A 26,488-nucleotide genomic window follows, 5' to 3' on the forward strand; every position below is an offset into this window, starting at 1 on the left:
TCAGTCTAGAATTGGTTTGTGGAAGTTCTTCTCTGTTAATTGCAAAAAAAAATTATTTTAATTGTTTGAAATCATTGTGTATACTTTTTGCTTAACTTGCAGAAGACAAGATTCTAGGGTATGAATGTAACAGAAAAGTTAAAACATATACTATATACCGTGAATGCATTTTTCTGTATTCCTTAGTGAATACTCTCTAAACAGTAACATAGTTTTACAAAATATTTATCTATAAAAATAGACATTAAAATGATTAAAATAGTCATATATTGGGGTATCATTGTATCAAGAATAAAATCTGAAATGTCTGGCTGGTAAAATGTATACTGCATATATGACTATTTATGAGGTGTAGTTTGTTGTATAATGGAACATAGTGGTAATCTTTTAGCTATCTAACCTTTGATGCACCATTATCATTTATTTTAGAAAATACTGGGTAAAAAGGCAACATGAAACACAATTGTCGTTCTACAGGAGAAGATGCCTTGTAGTTTAGATCTGACTACTCTATTCTAGAAAATGCACTAATATTAAAAACCCCATTATGGGTACTCAATAAACAGGGCATACTTAAAGGAAATATGTAGCTCACATATTAACTCATTAAGATCTCACATTTAAATATAGAGACACATTTACAAACAAAAAATAGATAAAGGCAGCTATAAAGAATATGAATACAGACACATGCAAGCTGACTCAAATTAGTTTGAAAAGAAAATAATAAAATACACAAGATGCACTGAAAAACACAAAGTTTTTTTTACAGAATGTGAACAAATTAGACACATGCGTAGAAAAGAGGAATTGCATTATGATAGTGACACAACAGTCTGACACCTAGTTTACCTTCACTGTCCGACATGGCATGCTGGAAATCATCCATGATGAATGCTATATCTCGTTCATAGCCTCGAGTCCGTGATTCTTCCCTCATATGTTGCTGAACCTCGGGCAGTGAATGGCTTGATCCAAACTGGTCTCTGGTATCTGCTGATATTGGTGGTAATGGTCCAGCAGCAGCTCGGGCCATCCCCATTGGTTGGCCAACTGGACTCAACGGACTTTCTTCCTCAGAGTTTTGTGCTACTATTGGAATTCTTCCTCTGCTTTGGCTGATTGGTAAACTTGATGGCTTTGTCCTACCAGAAGGTGCAACATGGCTAAAAGAAATATCTAATGCTTCAGATTCTGGGGCTTTTAGTCTTAAGGAAGAGCTTGAAAGGTCTCTTTTTATTGACAAATCAAGTCCATAAACTGATGAAGGTCTAGAAGATGGCCTTGATCTACTACCACTGTTATAGGGCTTGTCAACCTCATCCTGTAACGTAGATCTCATTGTTGGACTAAGTGATGTTCCAAGACATGATCCAAGAGAAGTCATTGTAGGACCTAAATACTTCTGTTGATCAGTTATGTTTTTTCTGAGGCCAAATGTGATATCATCTTGAAGAAGCCTTGCCCGCGAAGAAATACCAGGAATTGAAGAAGTACTCGAAGAAAGGTAGCTTGCGTATTCAGATTCAAGATCATGGCTTTCCTGAATTGGTGAAAACTTAGAAAGCTTAGGGTCTATCAAAGGTTTTTTGTGCTTTGATTGTTTTTGGTAAATTATTGCTGGTGGCAGCTGCTTTGCAGCTTGTTTCTCAAGAGTAAGTCTGCTTATGCTATATTTTTCAGCCTTAGGAAAATGCCTAGACATACTATCAGAAGGATAATATTGAGAAAGTCCAGTAAGTGGATCAAGATTTTCTGTTCCTCGACGAAACTCCTGTTTAATCTGATGTTTAAGGAGTTTTAATTCATAAGGATCCTCCATAGAGTCTTCCTCAGTTTTTCCATATGTATGATGTCTGGATGGTGCTTGTAATGGAGCTAAGAAGTCTGTCACTTCAGGGGTTCTATGTGACTCTACATTTCTGAGAAGGTGATCTGCTTTCACAAGGTCTTTTTCATGAAGGTTAAAAACAGAATTCAGTGAAGATGACCCCTTTGTCAGCTCCCCAATATCATCAATAAGTACATAATTTCTAGAGGAATGGTGATCTAAATCTGAGTAGAATGAGTCTCCAGAAATACTAGACATTGGACTGCTCGCCATGCTGCTTCTTTCATCCAACCCCATCCTTAGATCCAACGTACTGTATTTGTTTCCCATAGTGGAATAAGAACCATCAGAAACAGGCGCAATAATAAGAGGCTGATTCCTGATTACCTCATAGTTTGATGTAATTTTTGGTTCCATATCTACAGTAGTTTGCCTTGGTTTCTGTTGCATCATAATTAGTTGTGATGGATGTTGGTAAGAAGGCTGCTGAATGGTTGAAGGTTGAACCTGTGATGTGTACGAGATAGTTGGCACTGCTTGAAAAGTGGGCTGTGTCTGGTAGAGGGAGACATGTTGATGATACAAAGGCTGTTGATAATGAGATTGTTGTGTGTACTGTGTTGGTGCTTGAGTGGGTAAAGCAGAAGATGTATATTGGTACTGTGTGTAGGGAGAGGTAGGGGGCACAAACTGACTCTCTGATTGGGTCTGTGGTGGCATGTATTGGGTAAAGTCAGTTTGAGGAGCTGTTCGCGGTCTTTCTAGGCCATGCTGAGTATCCAGTCTTGTGGGGCGGACATTGTGAACTTCACTATCTGACATGTAGTCACGGTCTTCTGCAACCCCTTGAAGGTATGCCCTTTCTCTTTTTTCTCTTTCCTTCAGTAATGCTTCTTTCCTCCTATTGATTCCCATTTCCAAGTACCTCAATTTAGCATCTATCTCTTTTTCTTCTTCATCCAACTCTGCTTGCTTTTTTCTGAGCTTGGAGGACTCTCGTTCTACCAGATCCAGTTCTCTGTCAATATCCTGGAGAATCTTTGCTCGTGCCATTGTGTTGGTTCTGCCGATTCTTCTACGAGAAAGTGAGCCCACAGTTCCATATGCTGACTGCGTTCCTGTTGTAGCTTCTTCTGGAGGAGGATTAGGAAGTGTCCTTTTAACCTTCTTTTGTGATCCACCTTGGGCAGTTTTAGTCTAAAACAAAGTAAAACATAAAAGATTAGATCACACATTTTTCAATAAGGTTAGCATTTAAATATTCTGTACTTACTATTTACTATGCAGTGCTGACGGGCATTTCCCCACCTACAACTGCAACGCTATTTAATTAGACACTGCAGTTCAGCACAAAGCCTGCATAAACATGAAAAACAATGCGCCTGAAAAATCTGCCATACACAGATTTCTATTGCTAGACATGGGATAGCAAATATTACACTTCAGCCCGATGGATAGTTTTTAAGTAGTAATTATCAAAATAAGATTTGCTGTTGAATATGACATTAACTGCGGAGATCTACTGGGGTGCTGACTAAGGCAGACGATTTTAATGCTACAATACAAAATTTCAAAAGACTGTAACTGACGTTCAAGTGATCCTGAATATCATTAGATGAGTCTTTAGCTCTACTTTACATTAATATAATTTATTTTTGTAGCCAATAACAGATATTTTAGTTTTTTCAAATCTGTTCTGCAAAGCACACCCAGCCATACATCAGGCTGGTGCGACATTCCAGGTGTGTGTACCGTTCATGAATTTGTAGAAAACTAGCCTCACAAATCGATGAGGCAAGAAAGGTTTGCACACAACACTTCACTTTTGGATAACATTTATTCCGCAATGAGTTTCAACCTGAACAGGTCTTAATCACGGCCTGTATGCACATACATATTTAATTGTGTTACATCATGAACACGATCAAAGTATCTTGTTCCAGACTGGCAAATCTGTATAAATCAACTTGCTGCTCCATGGAGTCATGCTGGTCCAGATTAATTGACTGCACAGTGGGTTAACAGAACAAGCGTGATGCAGCCTGTTTTAGCCCAGCCCTATATGAAAAAAAATACCAGGCTTGCCTATACTTCTCTACCGCTCATAACGCACAATGTGCTTCTTGTGTGGGATGATAGCAGGACACTTGCATCTGTCAGCAATCACATTTAGTTTAGGAATGAAATCTTCCCTGAGTGGCCCACGCAAGATTTTATTTATAGCTACAATTTACAGAAAGGATTTGCATCATGTAGACCAACACTCATTCCTGGCATAAGCATTGGTGTACTCAAGCCTGCAAAGCATGTAGGAGCTAACTGGCCATATCTATTAAGTCTTCTCTTGTGGGAGTCTTGCACTAAACCTAGGTTCATGCAGAGCAAAGTGAATCTGGAGAAGATTGTTCTATGAATGAGGCATCCACCTGACTGTACCGTGCCCAACCCAGGACTAGCTCACACATGCACTTATTATGCACATTTATTCTGAAGATGGTTGAATGCAGATACATGTGAAATCCCACACATGTTTTACACTATCTCATGTGTTTTTCCAATTTTGCGCAGTATGAAGATTATTAGAACATGTCTGTTAATCAGGTCCATAGAGCATAATACATTTAAAAAGTATATCACTTTGTGTAATTTTCCTGTGATTCTTTAGCATGGTGATGGAATAGCTGTAGTGTACGGTAGGACTGCTGGTGTTCAGGCTTAGACGAAAGAAGCAAAAAGGTGTTAATGGTGGATAAATGCCAGGGTTGGTGATTCCCATGTTGCCTATTCCACCCCATGCCTCTATTGTCTTACATTTTATGTTTCCGAATCTCACTCTTGCAGGTTCTTTTTCCTCCCTTTTTCAATTTTTTTTTTAATTTAGCTATCTTTCTCCTTTTTTATTTTTCGGTCTCTTGTCCAAATACCCTCCATCTAAGCACATTGCAATTTCACAGACTTTGGATGCACTGGCAGGAAATCTTAATATCAATTAAACAGTCTAAATTCAAATATCTGTAGAACTACGTTTTAATTATTGTGTATACGACATATCATTAACCAATGAAGAAAGTAAATTGCCAGGGTAAGAAGCATTTCTAACATGATGTGTATGAGATTAGAAATAAATATATTTTGGGAACATGAAAATTAAGCAGAATAAACGTTTTCACAAGTATGGGTGAGAGAACACCATGTTTTCTACTTCCTGCCTAAGGTTGTTTGTGGTGGTTGTTGTGCATTTGGGCAGACCTAAGTAGAATTCTTATCCAGCACTTGAATGATTTAAAACTGTACAGTACTACCTTCTACAAATTGAAGGATAAAACTACAGTCCCCGTCTATCACAGCACAACACATCAGTGACTCAAGCCAGCATTTAGCCTATCTTTCTTGCTCTCAGACACACACACACACACACACCCACTCCCACACACACACACACACATACACGTGTTACCATCCTTGTGGGGACTATGTGTGAATACCTGCCTTGTGGGGACTAACCTTTTCCAATGTTTATACAACACACTAATAACAGAAAAATGTTAAGAAAAAATTCATGATACAGGATCCTGCTTCAAATTTGCAAATATATTGTTATTTAATCGCGCGCACAGCACCATCCTTGTGGGGACTTGAACACGTGCTACCATCCTTGTGGGGACCTAGTCCGTAACACTATTTGTGATTGAATACAGTCTAAGGCACATGGCTAAATGTTTATTTTATCAACAATATACACAAACAACATTATAATATATTCATATATGAATTGCTGCATATATACTAGGGGTATACATAAAGACAGATTATGTTAATGTGCCAGAACATATCATATCGTGCTTATAGAAAGAGACTTTAAGCTGTATTTAACCTATGTATTAGTGCTTACACTCTTAGGAGATGAGTAAACTAACACATAAGAAATTAACATATGGAACAAAGGAAGTTGGTCAAGTTGAACCCAGAGCTTGATTAGCTGCTTACATTTTTGCCAAAATAGATGTTCAAGTCCCGACATGGATAGTGGGTGAAGATCATTGTGTTTAAGCCTTCATAGAAATAGTGTGTACATTCAAAGCTTATATCCCATTATAAAGAGTGTGAAGCTAATGATGTTCAAGTCCACACAGAGGTTGTGTGTAATTATAGGAATGCTCAAGTCCCCACAGAGATGGTATGTTATTATAGCGATGTGTAAGTCCCCACAGAGATAGTGTGTTATCATAGAGATGTTCAAATTCCCACAGAGATGGTGTGTTATTATAGTGATGTTCAAGTCCCCACAAATATAGTGTATTATTACAGTGTTGTTCAAGTCCCCACAAAAGTGTGTTATTATAGCGATGTTTAAGTCCCCACAGAGATAGTGCATGAAGGTGATTGTGTTTAAGTCCTCATTAAAATAGGGCCCAATTCACAAAGGTAAACTTAGACAAAAAGTCTAACTTTACTACTTTTTCCAGTATTCACAAAGGTAAATTTAGACCAAAAGTCTAACTTTACTACTTTTCAGTATTCACAAAGCCCCATACAGAGAATGTGAAGCTGATGATGTTCAAGTCGAAGCAAACACAAGGAGATGATGGACGGAGTGCTGAAACGTTTCACTCACTCACCTCAGTCACAGATCTGGGTTTAATCCATCATCATTCTTTAGCTCACTTCCTCACCCCAGCTCAGACCCAGCTATATGAAAATCAGTCTTGACCCTGTGCCTCATGGGAACAGTCCAGCCCGAACTGCCAAGCCAGGTCTTCCCTGCACCGGAAATAAGCATCCTGGGACATGTTTCAGGTAACACCCCCTCATTAGTCAGGCTAGCTAGAATCCAGTGGCAAAGTGAGGAAGGGACCCACGTCTGGGCATACTCTGCCAACTTAGGGCGAACAAAGCACACACAAGGAGATTATGGATGGAGTGTTGAAACGTTTCAGCCACTCACCCCCAGTCACAGATCTGGGTTGAATCCATCATTGTTCTTTAGTTCACTTTTCCACCCCAGTTCAGACCCAGCTATATGCAAAGCAGTCTTAACCGTGTGCCTCATGGCATCCCTGGTGCTTCAAGCCGAAACAGAGCTTGCGTTTAATTACAGAAATGCCTAAGTCCCCACAGAGATGATATGTTTTTATAGTGATGTTCAAGTCCCCACAAAGTTAGTATTTTATTATAGTTTTTTTCAAGCCCCACAAAGATAGTGTGTTTTTATGGCGATGTTTAAGTCCCACAGATATAGTGCATGAAGATGATTGTGTTTCAGTCCTCATTAAAATAGGGCCCGATTCACAATGGTAAACTTAGACAAAAAAAATCAAACTTTTCTACTTTTCAGTTTCAACAATGTAAACTTAGACCAAAAGTCTAATGTTACTACTTATCAGTATTCACAAAGCCCCATACAGAGAATGCAAAGCTGATGAAGCTCAAGCCAAAACAGAGCTTGTGTGTAATTACAGGAATATTCAAGTCCCCACAGAGATGGTTTGTGACTATAATATTACCACAGTTGACAAAGAGAATGTGTGTGATTATAGACATGCTCAGGTCCCCACAGAGATAGTGTGTGATTATAGACATGCCCAGGTCCCCACAAAGATACTGTTTGATTATAGAGATGTCCAAGTCCCCACAGAGATAGTGTGTGATTATAGACATGCCCAGGTCCCCACAGAGATAGTGTGTGATTATAGAGATGTCCAGGTCCCCATAGAGATAGTGTGTGATTATAGACATGCCTAGGTCTCTACAGAGATAGTGTGTGATTATAGAGATGTCGAGGTCCCCACAGAGATGTTGTGTGACTATAGAATTACCACGGTTGACAAAGAGAATGTGTGTGATTACAGACATGCCCAGGTCCCCACAGAGATAGTGTGTGAATATAGACATACCCAGGTCCCTACAGAGATAGCGTGTGATTAATGGGATGCACAGGGATAGCACACATTTATAGTGCGTGATTATAGTAGTGTAAAAGTCCTCACAGAGATATTGTGCGATTATAGTAATGTTTAAGTCTCCACAGTGCTAATGTGTGATTACAGTCATATTCAAGTCTCCACAGTGATGTGTGTAATGATAGGTATGTTGAAGAACGCATACAGATCGTATTAGTCTGTTGGCTTTTTAAATGAATTAATCCACTAGAGGGATATGTGTTTGATCACTCTCTCATATGTTTGAATCCTGGAGCTACCACTCAACCTTTGTTCCTTCCAAGGTCTATACAAAGTTGAAACATCTATTTGTTCAGCCTTTTATATTTGGAGTGTAAAATAGAAATTCTTAAACAAGGCTTAAACATTCTCAAAAGTGCCCATGTCAGCTACAAAAGACTTTATCAGTGTTTATGGTCTCGTTATTTGAAGGGCAAGCATATACAAGAGTCTTACAAACTGTATTCCTGAACTGATCTGGTATGCTCATAATGTAAGATTAGAGAAAGTCACTTGGGCTGACATACAGCTGTCTTTTTCATGGGAATAAAAACCTCAGAATGTGCCTAATTTAATTATTGGAATCTTTCACAATGTTAACAATTTTTTTTTGAGGAGTGAGCCCAAATGTTGCACTTCGGTGTGTGTGTGTGTGTGGTATAAAACTAGGCTTCCTAAAAGGAGCCGGTGAATCTTTTGTTCAGGAATAGAGAAGGACAATTTGATAGTCATGCACTAGCTGTTTTGTGAGAAAAGAAACCTTAAAATGTGCCCATATTAAAGATAGGAGTCCTTCACAAAGTTTAAAAATGTGTTTTTGGCAGTGGGCATTTTATACATACAGTCTTTAACAATAAGGGCGTCATTTATGAAAAGTGTTGCATCGATGTGAGAAAGCAGCGATGCAACACTTTTCAGTGAGCCCTCCTTGCGACATGATGGATGTGCCGCATTTGTTGTATGGCGCACCATGTCGCACGGAATGGCAGATACGTCAGGAATCCTGACGTATCTGTCAGCGTGAAACCCACGTATTGCTGGAGTTGTCGTAAGCATGATGCAGCTCCAGCAATGCATGGGGGAAGCCTATTCCCATTGCACTGCATAAACCTTATGCCTGCTGTGAGGCAGGCATAAGGTTGTGACACAGTAGCATCCTAGAAGTAACACAGTGAAATCTGAAAGATTTCACTGTGCCACTTCTACGAGGCTTTTTTCAGGGGAACACCCACCCTACATACATTATACCTGATGCATCACTTTGTAAATATGGTGCAATATGGAGCATTATTTATGCTTCTGCAGCCTCACAAAAAGTGACGCAACGGCATGGCAAAAGTGTAACAACGGGTTCATCATTGTTTTAAAAATTATATTTTTATATATTATATCGCCAAAAAACAGGTACAGCCATGGAAACCTGCTTTGCCCCCAGCCTAGCAAATTTATTCCTGGGCTGGTGGGAGGAGCAGGTGGTATGGACTGATGACAATGAATTGTTCACGAGTCATGTGCCATTATGGCTGCGTTATATTGATGACCTTTTCATTATCTGGGACGGGAGCAAGGAAGAAGCTATAAGATTTATACAGAGTTTATCCAACAATGATTTAAATCTTATATTCACACACACCATCAGTGAATTAGAATATGACTTTCTTGACATACATGTAACAGTCCAAGATGATGAATTGGTAACCAATCTTTTCAGAAAGGAAACAGCTGGCAATAGTACAGTGCATGCACGTAGCCATCATCCCAAAACTCTGCTTAATAGCATACCATATGGCGAACTATTGCGTGCCCGTAGAAATTGTAGTACCAATCCAGGTTTTAGTAAGGAACAAGATCATATGCTGGATAGATTCAAACTTAGAGGTTATCCTAAGAAAGCTTTGATAGAAGCAGCGGCAAAACTAAAAGATACTGATCAGAAAGATGTTCTATTCAAAACTAATGTGATTGACAAAATTGAACAATCGTCTACTACTCCAAGAATGATCACTATGTACAATGCCAGAGACAACAAAATGAGATACATAATGAGAAAACATTGGGGCCTGATTCAATCAGATTCTGTGATTGGCAAGGTAGTGGGTAACTCCCCTACAGTAAAATAAAAGAGAGCACCTTCCTTTAGGGATAAATTGGTTAACAGTTATTATTTGATACGGTTCACCATTCCATACTGTTGAACCGTCTAAACACCTGTGGCATTCAGGGGAAGGCCTGGGAACTCCTAAGGTCATTCCTCGAGGACAGGAAACAGATTGTTGCCCTCGGAGATTTTCAGTCCAACCCCTTTTCATTGCCTTGTGGGGTCCCGCAAGGGTCCTCACTTAGTCCGACTCTTTTTAATATTTATGTTAGTGCACTGGCCCCAATTATAGACACCTTTGGTTTCGGCCTCACATCATATGCCGACGACACTCAAATTGTGGTATCTCTGACACCGGAGTGCGAGGCTGATGTGGAAGGTCGTTTTCAAGAGTGTATGCTAGCAGTAGACAACTGGATGGCAAACAATTGTCTCAAACTAAACTCAGAGAAAACTGAAGTCATATTGTTTGAGAACAACACCAGCTTTTGGACTCCTTCCTGGTGGCCAGACCAAATGGGGAAAGCCCCGGTGCCAACTAGAAAGGTTAAGAACCTGGGGATCATACTAGATGATAAATTGACCTTAGGACCGCAAGTAAATGCACTAGCCTCTAAAATCAGCTATACCATTAAAATGCTGAGAAAAGTCCTGCCCTTATTGCCTAAGGACAGTAGACAAATTGTAGTTGGTGCCACGGTAATGTCTAGATTGGATTACTGTAATGGACTCTACCTGAATATGCAACTAAAAGGATTAAAAAAACTGCAGATACTGCAAAATGCAGCAGTTAGATTACTTATGGACTCTTCTATTCCCTGTTCCGTATCCAAAGAGAGGAAAGCTTTACACTGGCTTCCAGTTAAAAGCCGTGTACAATTTAAAGTACTATGCCTGGCCTTTAAGGCCTTACATGGCATAGGTCCAGAGTTTCTTCAGCAAAGACTGCGCTGGTACGTTCCAGGCAGACACTTGCGCTCTGAAGAGGCCAACCTGGTTTGGGTGCCTCGTATAAAGAAAGCCCGTTGGGGAGGCAAAAGTTTTATCTATGGCACAGCGAAAGCTTGGAATGAATTACCTCTCCATTTGAGATCTTTCACCGAGCTTTTACCCTTTCGTAAGGAATTAAAAACGTGGCTCTTTTCCAAAGAGTAGTCTGCCTCCTTTTATTGTTTCCTGCCAGTCTTAGAGAATCGAGAAGCGCCAGCACACTTCCGGGTATTTGTTGCGCTCTATAAATGACATTAACATTAACATTAACATTAACATTAACAAACTGAAGTCCCCACCACCTGGCTGAATAGGAGTAAGGGTTTTTTCAAATCTAATGCCTGCAAAGCATGCTCCAATAGCCATAGCTGCAAAATGTTCACCACATCAAATGGAAAAGAGAGATTGATATCTAAATTTATCAAATGTACGACTGATTTTGTAATTTACTGCCTACAATGTCCGTGTGGCTCTCGCTACATAGGCAGCACAAAACTGCCAGTGAAAAAACGCATTTTGGAGCATTTAAGAGCAATAAAAAAATCAAGACTTCAACTATCCTGTTGCGAGACATTTTTATAATCTCTACAACAACAATAATCAGCTCCTAAGCTACATGGGACTTGAACGTATCATGAAAAACATCAGAGGGGGTGACCGGGAAAAACAATTACGTATTCTTGAGTCACAATACATCATTGACCTTACTACAAGGTCCCCCTTTGGCATGAATAAGGAGGAGGAACTAGCAACACATATAGGGGTATAGTAGGCTATTGCCCCTCTGGTATCCTCAGCGCTCTATCTCTTTCCCTAGTTGCATTCTGTATATACATAAGTTAGTGTTAAGACATTTATTGTTTTATTTAGGGTACACAGGTGTTGTCACTTTACATCTCCCTGTTTTTCCACATTTGAAGTTATTGGTGCATCTTGGGCAGTGGCTCATGAATAATGATTGGATAGACCCCATTTGGTGCAGATATCTATTTATAGCACCTTTTAATAATCTTTTCTAGGTGGTCGGGATCATTCGGTTCCTTCACCTTTTGGTATAAACTGGGATTATTTCAATTGAATTTTTCAATAGAATTTGAACTATAATTCACAATGTACTTTACCCTGCTCCCCTTTTCCTTTTAATTGTTCACTTATCACTTTGTATCTATGGCACATTTGGTCTGACCTGCTGCTGTTATTTCAATTACATGACCATTCCTATTATCCTTGGGTAGATTTATGGACTACTATATATCTATTTACTGTTTACACACTAATAGGCATTGGAAGTAGGCCACTTGACCATGATCATACTATACGTGTCTGTCCATAGAGTTTGTACATAAATAGGTTTTGGAGGTAGGCCGCGTGGCCATTATCATATGTTTTGTCCATAAGGGATGTTTGTTTGTCGTTCCTTGCAGTATTTTACTGTTCAGATTTATTTATTTATATATTATAAACAACAAGGATTGGACTGCTGAGTTGAATGGCGTTTGCAATCTAATTTTGTTCATTATTGACAGACATATAGCGTCATTGGTTTGATTTGATAGCATCCCATGGTATTTTTATCCTCCTGCACTAGAATCTGTTATTTGCATAGTTCTAGCTCTGTTTATGTTTGTTTTATCTCTATGGACATTATTCTATTAATGTGTTTACGATGTGGCCTTTATTAATTTTGCAATTATTTTTGCATCCATTTGATTAAGGTCCCGTATTTATTCACCATCAATATGATCATGCTGCTTTATCATTAATTTTGATACTGTTATGATAAGTTTATTTTATTTTATCAAATAAGTTTATCAATACCTGGATGTGCTGACAATTTTTTAGAAACGAGGATTTCTTCAGTTTCTATTGTAAATCATTTTATTGTCCGACACTACATAATTCATTTATTTATCATGTAGAGAATTATGCTACCATCAAATTTGTGGTCGTTTTATGAAATGTAATTTAAACAATTATCATTATCATTATGTTTCACGAATGCGGAGCAAGCAGCATTCGAAGCCAGTATGTTTTCTGTTTCCATGGTTGATACGGCGTGTATTTAACAGCATCTTTACGTTGTGACCTTTGAACCTGACGAAAACCGACAGGCTAAAAGGAGTCGTTCTTTTTGCACAATAAACCTTCCCGGTTGGAAACTCTGGTGTGCCGCCTTCTTTCGTAATTGAAAGACTGTTTTCAAAAGTTTGTGGTTTGTCCGCCACGGAAGGCACCGACAGCAAGAGGCAGGCGTATGGCGTTTGGCTGGATTCCTCTAACGATATATATATCTTATAATATTAGTAAAATTTACTTTTTTTAAATATAGTTTGCAATTTTAAATGTGTAATTGAATTTTTAAGAGGCAATTAGATGGGTCTGGTGGCTCTGTGGACTAATGTGTCCACTGCAGGGCCCTGAGTTCAATCTCATGGTCATAGGCTCAAATCCCGGCGGGTCCACTCAGGCTTTCAAACATCAGAGGTCGATAAAATGAATGAGGGCAAGATGGCCACCGACTGACTGCAGTATACAGTCGCTCCGTAACCACCCTCCTTGAAATGCCCACAACAAGGGGAAAAGAAGATAAACTACAAGAATGTTGGTATGAATAACAAAATAAAACTCTCCTACCTGAGTCTCGAGATTTTGGCTCTTCGGTGGGTCTCTAAGACTAGGGCAGTACTCGGCAGCGGACTGCTCCCTTTCCGACGTGAGAACCGGCTGGGGAGATTCGAAAGGAAGATGCCTCCCAAAGCATCCAAATCCGCGAGAGACATCGGGGCAGTTAAGCGCTCACACCCTCCAGCAGCTGATGGAAAAGGAAAAGGTAACTCTGTAAAGGAGAAAGGCAAGGAGGTTTCGTTGTTCGCCGGCCGCCCGTCCTCGCTGCTTCACAAGGATCTGAAACCGACAGATGCAGGGGTGGCGAATGGCGGCGTTAGCGAGGAGATTGTCACGTTCAAAGGAGGTGCTCCAGGAAAGGACCCGACTCTTAGACAGCCGTCGGTCAAGGAATTGTTCGCAGAGAAGGTCTTGGAGCCCGCGGATTCCCAGGTACCGACTGTACTACAGGGAGCAACAGGGCCGGTAGACTCGGAGTCGACCCGGCAGCAACGGCAGCAACGGCAGAGACAGAACAAGCAGGGTGATGCAGAGGTGGAAGCAGAGACGTGCGCGGGCGAGGAGATGGATTCAGGAAAGCGGAGCAACTCCCCTGTTCAAAAACTAAGTAAGACAGTACGTAAAACGGGGACTGCTGGGGTGCTAACTGGGGACATAACACCAGGAGGCCTAGCAACTAAGAGTATCCCTGGGAGTGTGGTCCCGGCAACACCCGATGGGGAGTGCTTTTTTTCACTAAATGAGGATACTGAGGATACTGAGTCAGATTCCTTCCCTTCTAGTGAGCTGGGTGAGGGAAGTCAAGACGTAAGCTCTGCTTCAGGTACTGATTCAGACCACGTAGAGAAATCCTCAGTTCAGAAGGCGCCCCCAGGTCATGCTAAACCCCAGAGAGTGAGAAGGCGAGCTAAAACAGACTCCCTAAATAGCCCTTTACTACAAGCAACTGATCCTAAGCTGTGCTGGGATTATTCTGCAACGGCTTCACTATATCAGGAAGAGGAGGATGTGGGGGGGGCCAAGGAGGTGGTGAATGAGGGCGCCTCTACTTCAGTACCCTCATTGGGGTTATTGTACAAGACTCTTATTCAGATGCAAGCAGAGGCAAGAACTGAAAGCCGAAGAGCTAAGGTGGCGACAAAAAAGTTACAGAGCTCCATGCGGAAAATGAATAAAGTATATGGTGAATTGGCGGATAGGGTATCGCATGTGGAGGAGCGTACAGCTAGTCTAGAGGATGATGTTTCTCGATGGCAGACCTTCAAGGAATCACAGGAAAAGATGTCAGAAGACATAAGGTGGAAACTGGAAGACTATGAAAATCGGCAGCGACAGAACAACATTAGACTATTAGGGGTTGCCGAAGGACTTGAGGGAGAGAATATAAGAGCTTATGTAACAAGTTTGTTAAGGGGGGCTTTTCCAGATGTCACTAAATGGGATTGGGAGAGCGAGGTGCAGAGGGCTCACCGATTCCCATTGATACAAAGGAAGACATATGGGGGGTCACAGGATCAAAAACCTAGGGCTATCCTTATATATATGGGAAATTTCTTGGCTAGGCAAGAGATTTTGAATAAGGCAAAACCAGAGGCAAGGAGAAGTTTTGAGGGGGCCTCGTTTTTCGCAAGGCCTGACTTTTGTCACGTCACGGTGGAGAGGAGGTGGCGTCTTAGACAACTGATAGCCCCAATACAGAAGTTGGGTTATGAAGCATTTTTACTTTATCCTGCTAGACTCAAGGTCATTGTCAATGGGAACATTAAGATGTTTACCTCTGAGATAAAAGCCCAGCTATATATCGATGAGCTCAAGGGGAAGAAGGAGGGGTAGGGGATCATTGATATTCTGTCTTATTTAGGAATCGTAGGGTTTGGCACTCTCTTAACACTTTAATACTTTAATACTTTAATTTAAGTTTTGTGTATCGATTTGACGGTGTTATTTGAGGCTGGTATTATTATTATTCTGGGTGAGATAGAGAGAGGGAGAAAGTAGGATTATGAACTAGGAGGGCTGGGTGGGGAGGAGTGGGGAGGAGTGACATGCCTGCTGTTATCAGGCGACCACACATAGGTCAGGATTGACCTATTTGCCTGTAGTTGGGGGGGTGGGGGTGGGGGGGCAGTGGTTCGTGGAAGGAAGGGAGGGTCAAGGGGAGGGGGGGGGTCAGTTTTGTAAGTTAAGCATTGTTCACAGCATCCTTTACAGTATATATCACATTGTAGATTCACAAATATCAATGAATGTTTATCTTTCTCACCTTAAACTATTGGTCTTTCTAAGTAGGGGTCTGTTCGACGTATTTTAATGTCATGTAGATTTGCTTCAATTAATATATGTGGGCTGAATGATGTTAACAAAAGATTGAGAGTGGCTGCTTTAATCAAAACTCTCCGGGTTGATATTTTGTGTCTTCAAGAAACACATATCGAGGGAGGAAAGGGGTATCTTCTGGAGCAATTGGGGTTCCATTTGTTGGCATCTTCTAAGCAGGGAACTAAAACAAGGGGAGTCGCAATCCTAGCCAAAGACAGGGATGCTGTAGTAAACAGGAAAAAAGAGGATCAAGGGGGAAGATGGGCACTGGTGGAAATGATATATAAAGGAACAAAGTGTACGGTAGTTACATTATATGGTTCCACCGAGGATGACCCTGAGGTCTTCCAGTTTTTAGATACTGAGCTGGCTCAATGGCCAGAACCCATAATATGTTGTGGCGACTTTAATATACACGATCCAGGCAGTTCATTTGCACAGGGAGGGGGAAGATACATTGGTAGAAAGAAGAAGATGCATAGAGCCCTATCAGATATGACGCACCATAACTCCCTAATTGAACCATGGGTTAAGCTATATCCCCATAGGGAAGGCAGTACTTTCTACTCTGCGCCACATCAAGTTATGGTTCGACTCGATTATTTTTTAATCTCCAGCTCCCTTAGTTCAGGATTATCGATGGAAAAGCAACCTAGGATTGTTTCAGACCATAACCCCCTGATCCTAGAAGTGAATATAGGGCAGACTCAAAGGAATGGCTCACAGTGGACGTTTGAGAGAGCAGTATTAAAAGATGAAGGATTTAGACAGCATATGAGCATTTGGATAGAGAGCTTTTGGGCAATAAACCGAGGAACAGCATCCCCAGGAATGGTCTGGGATACGTTTAAAGCTGGCATCAGAGGGGAGACTCTTAGCTATACTGGTTACAAACGCAAGGTTGATAAAACGAGAGTAGATGACTTGATTAAGGAGCTGGGGGATTTAGAGAATGAGCTGATACAGGGAATTTGTTTAAAATTACCTTTAGATGATCTTCTGCTTAAGATTATGCTGATTAAATCTGAAACTATGGAGAGTATTGCAACAAAAACAGTAGTTAACTACTTAACAAGGAAAGAAAATTCATATGAATTAAGTGAGAAGGTGGGGCACATATTAGCCGTTCGTACAAGACAGAAAATAGCTGCGGCAGATATCAAGGAGATTACAGACGGGCAGGGTAATCTGGTTACAGATCCTGATGCCGTTAGAGAAATCTTTAGGGAATTCTACTCAGATTTGTATTCAAGAGAGGGGGGTACTCATTTAACTGATGCTGACGTTGAAGGGTATACTAGAAATATAGCTTCACCTAAATTATCGCAGGAAGAGAGATTGGCGTTAGATTCACCTTTACAGATCGATGAAGTGAAAATAGCATTGAATGAGCTACCTTCAGGTAAGGCAGCGGGTCCTGACCAAATCCCACTTGAGTTTTACAAGGTATTTCAACATATTATAATTAACGATTTTTTTAATATTCTGAGGTTAGCACAGGGTGGGGAATCAATTCCAGACTCATGGGGGGGAGCAGATATCATAGTAATCCTCAAGAAAGGAAAGTCCTCGTTACTCCCCAGCTCCTACAGACCAATCACGTTAATAAATGCAGACGTTAAGATATTTTCTAAGATTATGGCTAAAAGACTTGGTAGAGTTATTGAAAATATAGTTAGCTCAACACAGCACGGGTTTATTCCGGGGAAGGGCACCACCCATCACATCAGGCGGTTGATCACATTATTTGATGCAACGGTGGTCCTGGGAAACCCTATGGCAGCCTTATTCTTAGACGCAGAGAAGGCGTTTGATAGGGTTTCCTGGGATTACCTGTGGGCAATCATGAGATGGTTTGATATAGGGGAGGGGTATATACGAGCAATACAGACATTATATAGGAACCCTGAAGCTAGGATAAGAGTTAATAGAGGGTATTCCTCAACATTTAGGATAAGCAGAGGGACGAGACAGGGTTGCCCGTCATCCCCATTATTATTTGCCCTCTTTATTGACCCATATTTACGTAAATTAGAGGCCAATGTTGAGATACCTGTAGTTTCAATAAATGGTAGAGCCTGTAAAATCTTGGCGTACGCAGACGATGTAGCTATTATAACATCTAATCCAGCGGGGGCTATTAAGGAGGTGGAAGCTGAGGCCCATTATTTTGGACAGCTGTCAGGCTACAAAATCAATAGTACTAAGACACAGATCGTTAAGAATCAGTATACGCAGTGTTTGGACATTCGAGTTGTAAAATCAGCAGTATATCTTGGGGTTCAGATTTCGGCAGAGGTGGAGAATGTGGTAGAGCAGAATATGGCCCCTCTTATGGCAACTGTACGAGTAGATCTGGAACGAATGAATAATCTTCATTTATCTTTGGTTGGGTGCACAAATGTAATTAAGATGTTAAAACTGCCTAAATTTCTGTACTTTTTTAGGTCTATACCTTTGTTTTTTGAGGGTAGGTGGTTTCATGCATTAGAGTTAATTTTGAATAGATTTATTTGGGCTCAGGGGAAAACACGTAGGGCTTACAAATTTATTTCACTCCCTAGAGAAAGGGGCGGATGGGGTGCACCAGATTTTAGGTTGTACTATTGGGCCGCAGTTTTACAACATATGCAGGGTTTAATTGGGGGGGGGGCTACACGTTTGTTGGGATATTAATAGCTCCATGGATATCTATGCAGTGGTTTTTGGTGAAGACGTTGGAAATTGTTTGTTGAACTGTATTGATTTCTCATATTACAAGAGGACTAGGTTCAAGACTCTCAACGCAGTTATTACGATTTGGAATGCATTTAGGAAGAAATTTGGCATGGGCAGGATAAACAGATACACTCGATTATATCGGAATAAATCGTTCCCAGAAACGATTTTCGCAGATAATGTTATGGCAGAATGGATGAGTAAAGGGATAGTGCAGATAGGGGACATGTTGGAACAAGAGGGCATTGTACAGTTTGGGGTTTTAAGAACTAAGTATCAGTTGGACACTAGTAATTTTTTTAAATATCTCCAAATTAGGAGTTTTCTGAATACCAAGAAAGGGGGGCCTGCCGGGTTCGGGAATAATCTAATATTGGACAAAATAAGCAGGGGGCAGGGTTGTACAATACGTGGCTTTTATGCAACATTAGTAGAAACCAAAGCAGACGATATTGATAAGTTTGCCAAGAAGTGGGTGGAGAAGCTCCCTATTGAGGAGGGACTTTTTCAGGAATCATTGACTTTGGGATATACTGTTTTGTGTTCAGCCCCACTTCAGGCCCAGCATTATAAAACTATATATGCTCTGTATTATACTCCTGCTAGAATTCAACAATGGGGAGGTACCAGTGGGACGAGCTGTGCAAGATGCAACTCCGTTGGAGCGGATATTATACACATATTTGCATCTTGTCCTCAGTTATATACATTAAAACGGGACCTGGAAATCTTTTTAGCAACACACTTAGGCATTAGAATTGTGCTTTCACCAACTTTAGTACTACTTGGGATTAGTACAGACCCATCGGTTCCACATCGCGAATTCCTTTTCATAGCAATGGCAGTATATAGATTAATGATTGCCAGGGCTTGGTTAGATGTAAGTCCTCCGGACATGCATCAGTGGTTGGCAAGTTTATTGTCTGCTTATAATATAGAAAAAGCAATCTATGCACGTAAGGGTAAAAAGAAGAGGCAGCTTGGATTAAAAATTTGGGAGCCTGTAAGATTATGGAAGCAGGGAATGAGGTTAAGCTAAGGATGTCGGATTGTTTGTTTGCTTAAATATTGTTATGATATAGGTGATCACATTTACATGTAAAGAGATACAATATAATGTGAATATTGGTTGAATTAACATTGTTTGTAGGGTTACTTTTTAAAAGTAATATACTGTATTATGCTGTGGAACGATGGATTATTGATGGATGTAAGGGAAAAACTTTTTGAAACTCAATAAAAATATTAAAAAAAAAAAAAAAAAAAAAAAATGAATACTGTTGGGTAACAATAAACATCTGTTAGTGCCAAGATGACTAAGAGTTAATGTGCTATCTACAAATACCTATGTTAAGTAGTTTGTAATTTAATAGCGGGATATTGGGTTTTTGGTTGAATATGGTGGGAGGTTAATTACATTTTAACTAATTATTTTTTAATGTTAAGTAATGTAAGGTAAAATCAATATATAAATGGTTAGTATGTAATGTTTTAATTTTTTAATTGTTCTTTCATTTATTGGGGTTTAATTTCAGATTTTTAATTTATATTTTGTATAGTATAATTAGTTATAGCTAATTTAGCAGCATGTCAGTTTGTAGGGGAATAGGATGAGAAAATATTTCAATGAAAATAGTTCTTTATTATTTGTTATTTAAATATTTAATTCATAAATCATAATTTTTTCATTGAATATTTAAAATGAAAAAATAGTTTTATTTAGACTGTGCAAGAAATAAGTAGTAATATATATCAGCAAGTGTATAATATATTTTTTTTATATGTTTCATTTATTTTAATTTTATTATTGTTTGATTTATTTTTTAATTGATCTTCTTGGTGTTTGTGGATTTTTCAGTAGTAGCTAGAGAAGTGAATTCTACGTACGGTTATTTACATATTTCATTTAATTATACATTTGTTTTGTATATTTATAATAAATTGTGCATTTTATTTAAATGTATACAATATATAATTTCTAGTTTAACTATGGCTAATTATTTTATGTTTTTAGGTATTTAAATATTTTATTTAAATGACTGTATTGGAATGATATATGTAACCTTTCTAAAGTCAAACACTTTCCCTACTGTTGCTTTTATTGAAGTGGGAACAATAAATTTAGTCCGTCCAATTCCTATGCTTTCCTTAATATTGAATTTGACATTGTGTGCAAACTAAGAGCATTCTGTTTACCGGGAGACTGCGGGGGGGCGGGGGGGGGGGGGTTCTTGCCCATGATTAAGGCTTGTGGCTCTCTTTCCAGACTCACACTGTAATTTTCGGTCCTCTGGGCACCCGTAGGGTGGAGCAGGGACGCCATCTTGGCCTGGAGCGCTATAGTCACGCAGGCTATAAAAAGAGAAGCCACTTCAATGAGTGCAACAGTAGGAAAAGTGTTGGATAGCTGAGGGATACAATTTACTAGTCCCACTCCAGTCAATGCAACAGTAGGGAAAGTGTTGGAATGCGGTGGGGTAAACATTACTATTCCCACTCCATTGAGTGCAGCAGTAGGAAAAGTTTTGGATAGGGGAGGGGAAAAAATTACTATTCCCACTCCAGTGAGTGGACTAAAATGACCCTCCAGGGGCCCAAAACTGGCACCCGACCTGGAGTCCCACCCGGGAAACGTCTTGTGCCTGGTACGACCAGTTGTGCCCTGCTCTAACCCCTCCAAAAACCAATGCTTTCCCTACTGTTGCTGAGACTGAAGTGGGAATAGTAAATCTAAACACCCAGAAGTTCAACACTTCCCTTACTGTTGCTTAGAGGTTTTTCAAATATTTTTAATACTTTTGTTTGTTTTTAATATTTTGAGTTTAGCAATGTTTATATTAAAAATGTTTTTTATAACTGTTTTTCTATATGCACTATATTAGTTCGAAATTTATGCACACAGTTTTTTAAATTACTTTTGGACATTTGTTAAATTATTAAAATTCTATAACTATAAGTTAAAATGGTTTTATTTCCAAATTTACTGTACAGTATAACTAAATAAAACGTGTTTTTATATGGGTATTTTAATATCTAAATTGGGTTAAATGCCACTGGAGTGGGAACAGTAATTTTTACCCCTCCGCTATCCAACACTTTCCCTACTGTTGCATTGACTGGAGTGGGAATAGTACATTTACCCCTCTGCTATCCAACACTTTCCCTACTGTTGCACTCACTGGAGTGGAAATAGTAATTTTTAACCCTCCGCTATCCAACACTTTTCCTACTGTTGCACTAAATATTTTGCTTATGATTTGTTTTTATATGTAATGTATTAATTAATAATTGAATATGTATACTTTTACTATTGTACTTTGTATTGTAATCATTGTGTTCTATTTGAATTAGTAATGCATTTAATTGTAAGCGTTTAGGACATTTTTTCAGTGTAATGATTTTTGGTTTTACATTTTATCCATTTTTTTATGTTAATTTAAAATAACGAATTTGGTATTTATCTTATCATTTTGCAATTTTGTTGAACTTAGGCAAGAAAAAATATAAGTAACAATTTTTTCATTTTATATTTCACAATTGTTTCATATGTTTATCAAATCAGAGTAATTATTTTTCTATCAACAACAATGTATTACTTTTTACCAGGTATTAATATGTTTTTTAGTAAAAAAGTAGGCCTTGTTTCCCCAAAAAAACGTATTAGTTATCACATAGGCAAAACCTAATGCATTTACCAAAACTTGTTTAAAATAGCAGAGGCTTGAAATAGTAGAGGATGTTGATTAATTTCAGAAACGCACCCCTCCTCAAAAATAATGAAAAAGGAGAAGGTGGATATGATTTCGAAATGTTCATAGAAAAATAACGCATAGAAGCTACAATATGAATTTAAAGGGGTTTTTCTGGTGAAAACGAAAGAAGCATTGGTGTTAAACTTTCGGCATGCTTGCAGGTGAAGTCGCTGTTCTGCTCAAGAAATGCACTTGTACAGGGTGCCTTAGCTACTGACAATTTTTTTTTAATGTAGCATGACCTTGATAGATTCAATAACATTACAGTGCTTGTCTGATTTTCTTCTAAAGCACAGACAGATTACGTGATTTTTCCATAATCACAGGAGGTTGAGCACCAGAACTTGAACCCCATTTCCAATTTCCAATGTGGGCTGCTCTAGCCTTTATAGGAATAATGCTGCTCAGCCTTTACTGAACTTGAAAACGATACTTATAGAAGTTTTTGCTGTGAGCACAGACACAAAAACGCCGTGTCCAGATTCCAGCCTTTCAAGCGATCGCACCTACTTCTACTTGCTCCCGTCCTCGTGTTCTGTCTGCTCAGGTAGCCAAGGTGTGTGTATTATGTTGCAGGAGGCCCCATCCCCCAATGTCTGACACTCACGGCCTGGAGGTGCTTTCAGAAACGTTGGCTACTTGGCCCTTTGTTATGCAGATGTGCGCATTTGCACATCTTTGGCTGACCATGGAAACACCCTGACGCCCTTTCTTTCTCTTTGCACAGGAACACTGGGCAGAGCCTCTGGGATCTTTTTAACAAGAATCGAGGGAACCACGTAATTTTGAAAGTCAGTACAAGACTCAGCGCTTGACAGCAGGAAAAGTTGTAATTTAGACATACCCATTAGCTGGAAAATATGTATGCGGATACTATGGTGCATCCTGCTTCTGCTATTCACCTTTCATTAACCTTCTTCCTAGAGCATTTCCTGACAGTTCGAACATATTATTTTAAGAAATGCGAAGATGCAATGTGTATGACTGAAATGATAATTTTTGCCCGTGATCAGTACATATACTGAAAGAAAGTATTTATTGATGTTTAAACCACACCCATTTTTCATGTGCAGTGTGATTTTGCCGTTTATAGCGCAGCATGGCTGCTTATGTCAATGTAGCTTATTTAAGCCACCTCGAAATGGAAGAAAGCCCGCACTGCCCTGCCAAAGGTTGCAACAAAGGCATGCAGTGAGTTCCAATAGGGTGGCAGGAGTGAATACTTAACTTGCTGAGCTGTAACAAAGTGCACATTGCAATAAAAAACATAACAAATGGTAATAAAGCATTAATAAGTCTTTACTCTAAAATGTCTCGTCAGGGGGCACTGAAATATCATGCAAGCCGCAGGGGTTTTGGAGAGATAAGGCATGTGAGAATATATCACATTCAAACCCTCATGCCCCACACAGCACCCTAACCCATTTGACATACAGCCTAATGTAAAAATAGCTTTTCAAATTAAAATGGTTACATAATCTTGGTCCAGTCTCGGAACAATTTCAGATTTTTTTTTATCAACTTTAGCAATAGCACAAAAATTCATTTGGGCACTCTTTTAATGGCCAATATTAACAGACAGCCTTAGGACAACATTCAGAAATGACTTCACATCTTTCTGATACTAGCTATTTGTGCTAATATTTAAAAAAAGGTATCACAGCTTGAGTCCATCTATTGGTCCTGTGGCAAATTTCCAACTATACTTATTCTATGGTTCTTTAGAAAGTGTGCTCAACAATGCACAGTAGGCTACAGAATCCATCATAACACAAACTACTGTTCAAGCAGGCACAACAATAAAACTAAAGGTTAAACATATTATGGTTGGTTTAAAACTTCCACATACCTTTAAGATTTTGTCACTTATCACACCACTTGGGACTGTGCCAAGAGAAACAAATACTGGTAGAGCCAATAGTTCTGGCTTTACTGTAGCAGTACATGTTAACAGAGGCATTCAAATGTTTTATGCACGTGTTGCATGGACAAATGCGGAGTACTACAGTTAGGCTACCCTACTAATTTTGGGTGGCAAGAATTTTTTTAGTGTGGGTATGGGTTTTTGACTGGTAAGGGATTTTTGAGGGATTAGGATGAGTATGGTTTTTTGAATGGTAATGGATATTTTAGGGTTTAGGTTTTTTGGGTGGCAGGGGTATTCTTATCATTTAGGATGTGTGTGGGACTTTTGTTGGCAATGAATTTTGTAGGGTTTACGGTGTGTATTGGTTTTTGGGTGGCAAGAGAATTTTTTAGGTTTAGGGTGGGTGTGGATTATTGAGGGGCAAGGGCAATTTTATGGTTTAGGGTGTGTATGGGTTTTCTGGTGATAAGGAAGTTTTAGGGTGGTTATAGGTTTTTGTTTGTGAGGTTTGTCTTAGGGTTTCGGGTGGGTATGTGTTTTTGGGTGGCAGGGGAATTTCTGGGATTAAGGGTGGGCATGAATATTTGTTGGTAATGTATTTTTTAGGGTTTAGGCTGAGTATAGTTTTTTTTTTTAAGTTAAAAAGACTTTTAGGGTTTAGGGTGGATATGGGTTTTTCGGCAGCACAGGAATTGTTAGGGTTTAGGGTGGGTATACGTTTTTGGGTGGCAAGGGAACTTTGTAGGTTTAGGGTGGGTATGGGTTTTTCGGTGGTAAGGGATTTTTTTAGGTTTTAGGCTGCTATGGGTCTTCAGGGGATATGGGCTTTGTTAGGTTTCAGTGTTCGTATGGGTTTTTGGGTGGTCAGGGAATTTTTAGGGTTTACGGCGGGTATGGGTTTTTGGGTGGCAAGATAATTTTTAAGGTTTAGAGTGGGTGTGGGTTTTGGGGGGACAAGGGAAATGTTATGGTTTAGCTTGGGTATGGGTTTTTTGGTGAGAAGGAATTTTTAGGGTTTAGGGTGGATGTGGGTTTTAGGGCTGTGAGGTTTGTCTTAGGTTTTAGGGTGGGTATGGGTTTTGGGTGGCAAGGGAACCTTTAGGGTTTAGGGTGGGTATTGGTTTTTGGGTGGTAATGAATCTTTTAGGGCTTAGTGGTTGTATGGGTTTTTGGTTGGTAAGGAAGATTTTTAGGGTGGGTATTGGTTTTAGAGTGGCAAGGGAATTTTTAGGGTTTATGGCGAGTATGGGTTTTTGAATGGTTAGGGAGTTTTTAGGGTTTAGGATGGATATTCGTTTTTGGGTGGCAGTTGAGTTTTTAGGGTTTAGGATGGGTGTAGGATTTGGGTGGCGAGGGTACCTTTAGAGTTTAAGATGGGGATGGGTTTTTGGGTGGTAATTCATCTTTTAGGGTTTAGTGTTTGTGTGGGTATTTGGGTGGCAAGTCTATGTACATATTGTGTGTGATGTCAGTTATGTCCATGTCCCACAAAGATAGTGTCTGATGATAGTGATGTACGGGTCCCCAAAGAGATTGTGAGCAATGATAGCAATGCACAAGACCCCACAGAAATTGTGTGTTAGTACATTCATGTTCAAGTTCATAGAGATAGTGTGTGGTGATAATAATCATGTTGCAGTCACTAGAGATAGTGTTTGATGACTGTGATGCCCAGGTCCCCACAGAGATAGTGTGTGATTATAGCCATGATCAAGTCTCTGTAGAGGTCATGTGTTATGTCAGTCATGTCCATGTCCCACAGAGATAGTGTGTGATGATCGTGATGCCAAGGCACCCCAAAGATAGTATGGGGTGATAAATACCCCACAGAGATACTATGTGAGTATAATTATATTCAAATACCCTCAGAGATAGTGTGTGATGATAATCATTTAGAAGTCACTCGAGATGGTATGTTATGATAGTGATGCCTTAGTCCCCACGGAGATAGTGTGTGAATATAATCATGTTCAAGTTCCCACAGAGATAGTGTGAGGTTACAGTGATTATCAAGTCTATGTAGAGATCATGTGTTATGTCAGTCATGTCCATGTCCCACAGAGATAGTGTGTGATGATAGTGATTCCAAGGCACCACAAAGATAACATGGGATGATATCAATACTAAGTCTCCACAGAGACACTATGTGATTATAATTATATTCAAGTACCCACAGAGATAGTGTGTGATGATAATCATTTAGAAGTCACTAGAGATGGTATGTTATGATAGTGATGCCTTAGTCCCCACGGAGATAGTGTGTGAATATAATCATGTTCAAGTTCCCACAGAGATAGTTTTAGGTTACAGTCAAAATCAAGTGTCCTTAGATATAGTGTGCAATACGAG

The 26,488-nt window shown here is 39.6% G+C and overlaps 1 protein-coding gene across 5 annotated transcripts in view; it reads right to left on the minus strand.

Moving 5' to 3' along the window:
- The window catches only part of PCLO (piccolo presynaptic cytomatrix protein), a 1,384,288-nt gene that overhangs the window by 686,240 nt on the left and 671,560 nt on the right, over positions 1 to 26,488 (minus strand). For all 5 annotated transcript variants that reach the window (XM_085652900.1, XM_085652897.1, XM_085652899.1 and 2 more), the window contains exon 7: positions 853 to 3,028. In XM_085652900.1, coding sequence (XP_085509026.1) covers positions 853 to 3,028 — 2,176 coding nt within the window. The remainder of the gene's footprint in view (positions 1 to 852; positions 3,029 to 26,488) is intronic.

The sequence above is a fragment of the Triturus cristatus genome, chromosome 4_1 (genome assembly GCF_964204655.1).
Source record: "Triturus cristatus chromosome 4_1, aTriCri1.1, whole genome shotgun sequence".
Taxonomy (NCBI): domain Eukaryota; kingdom Metazoa; phylum Chordata; class Amphibia; order Caudata; family Salamandridae; genus Triturus; species Triturus cristatus.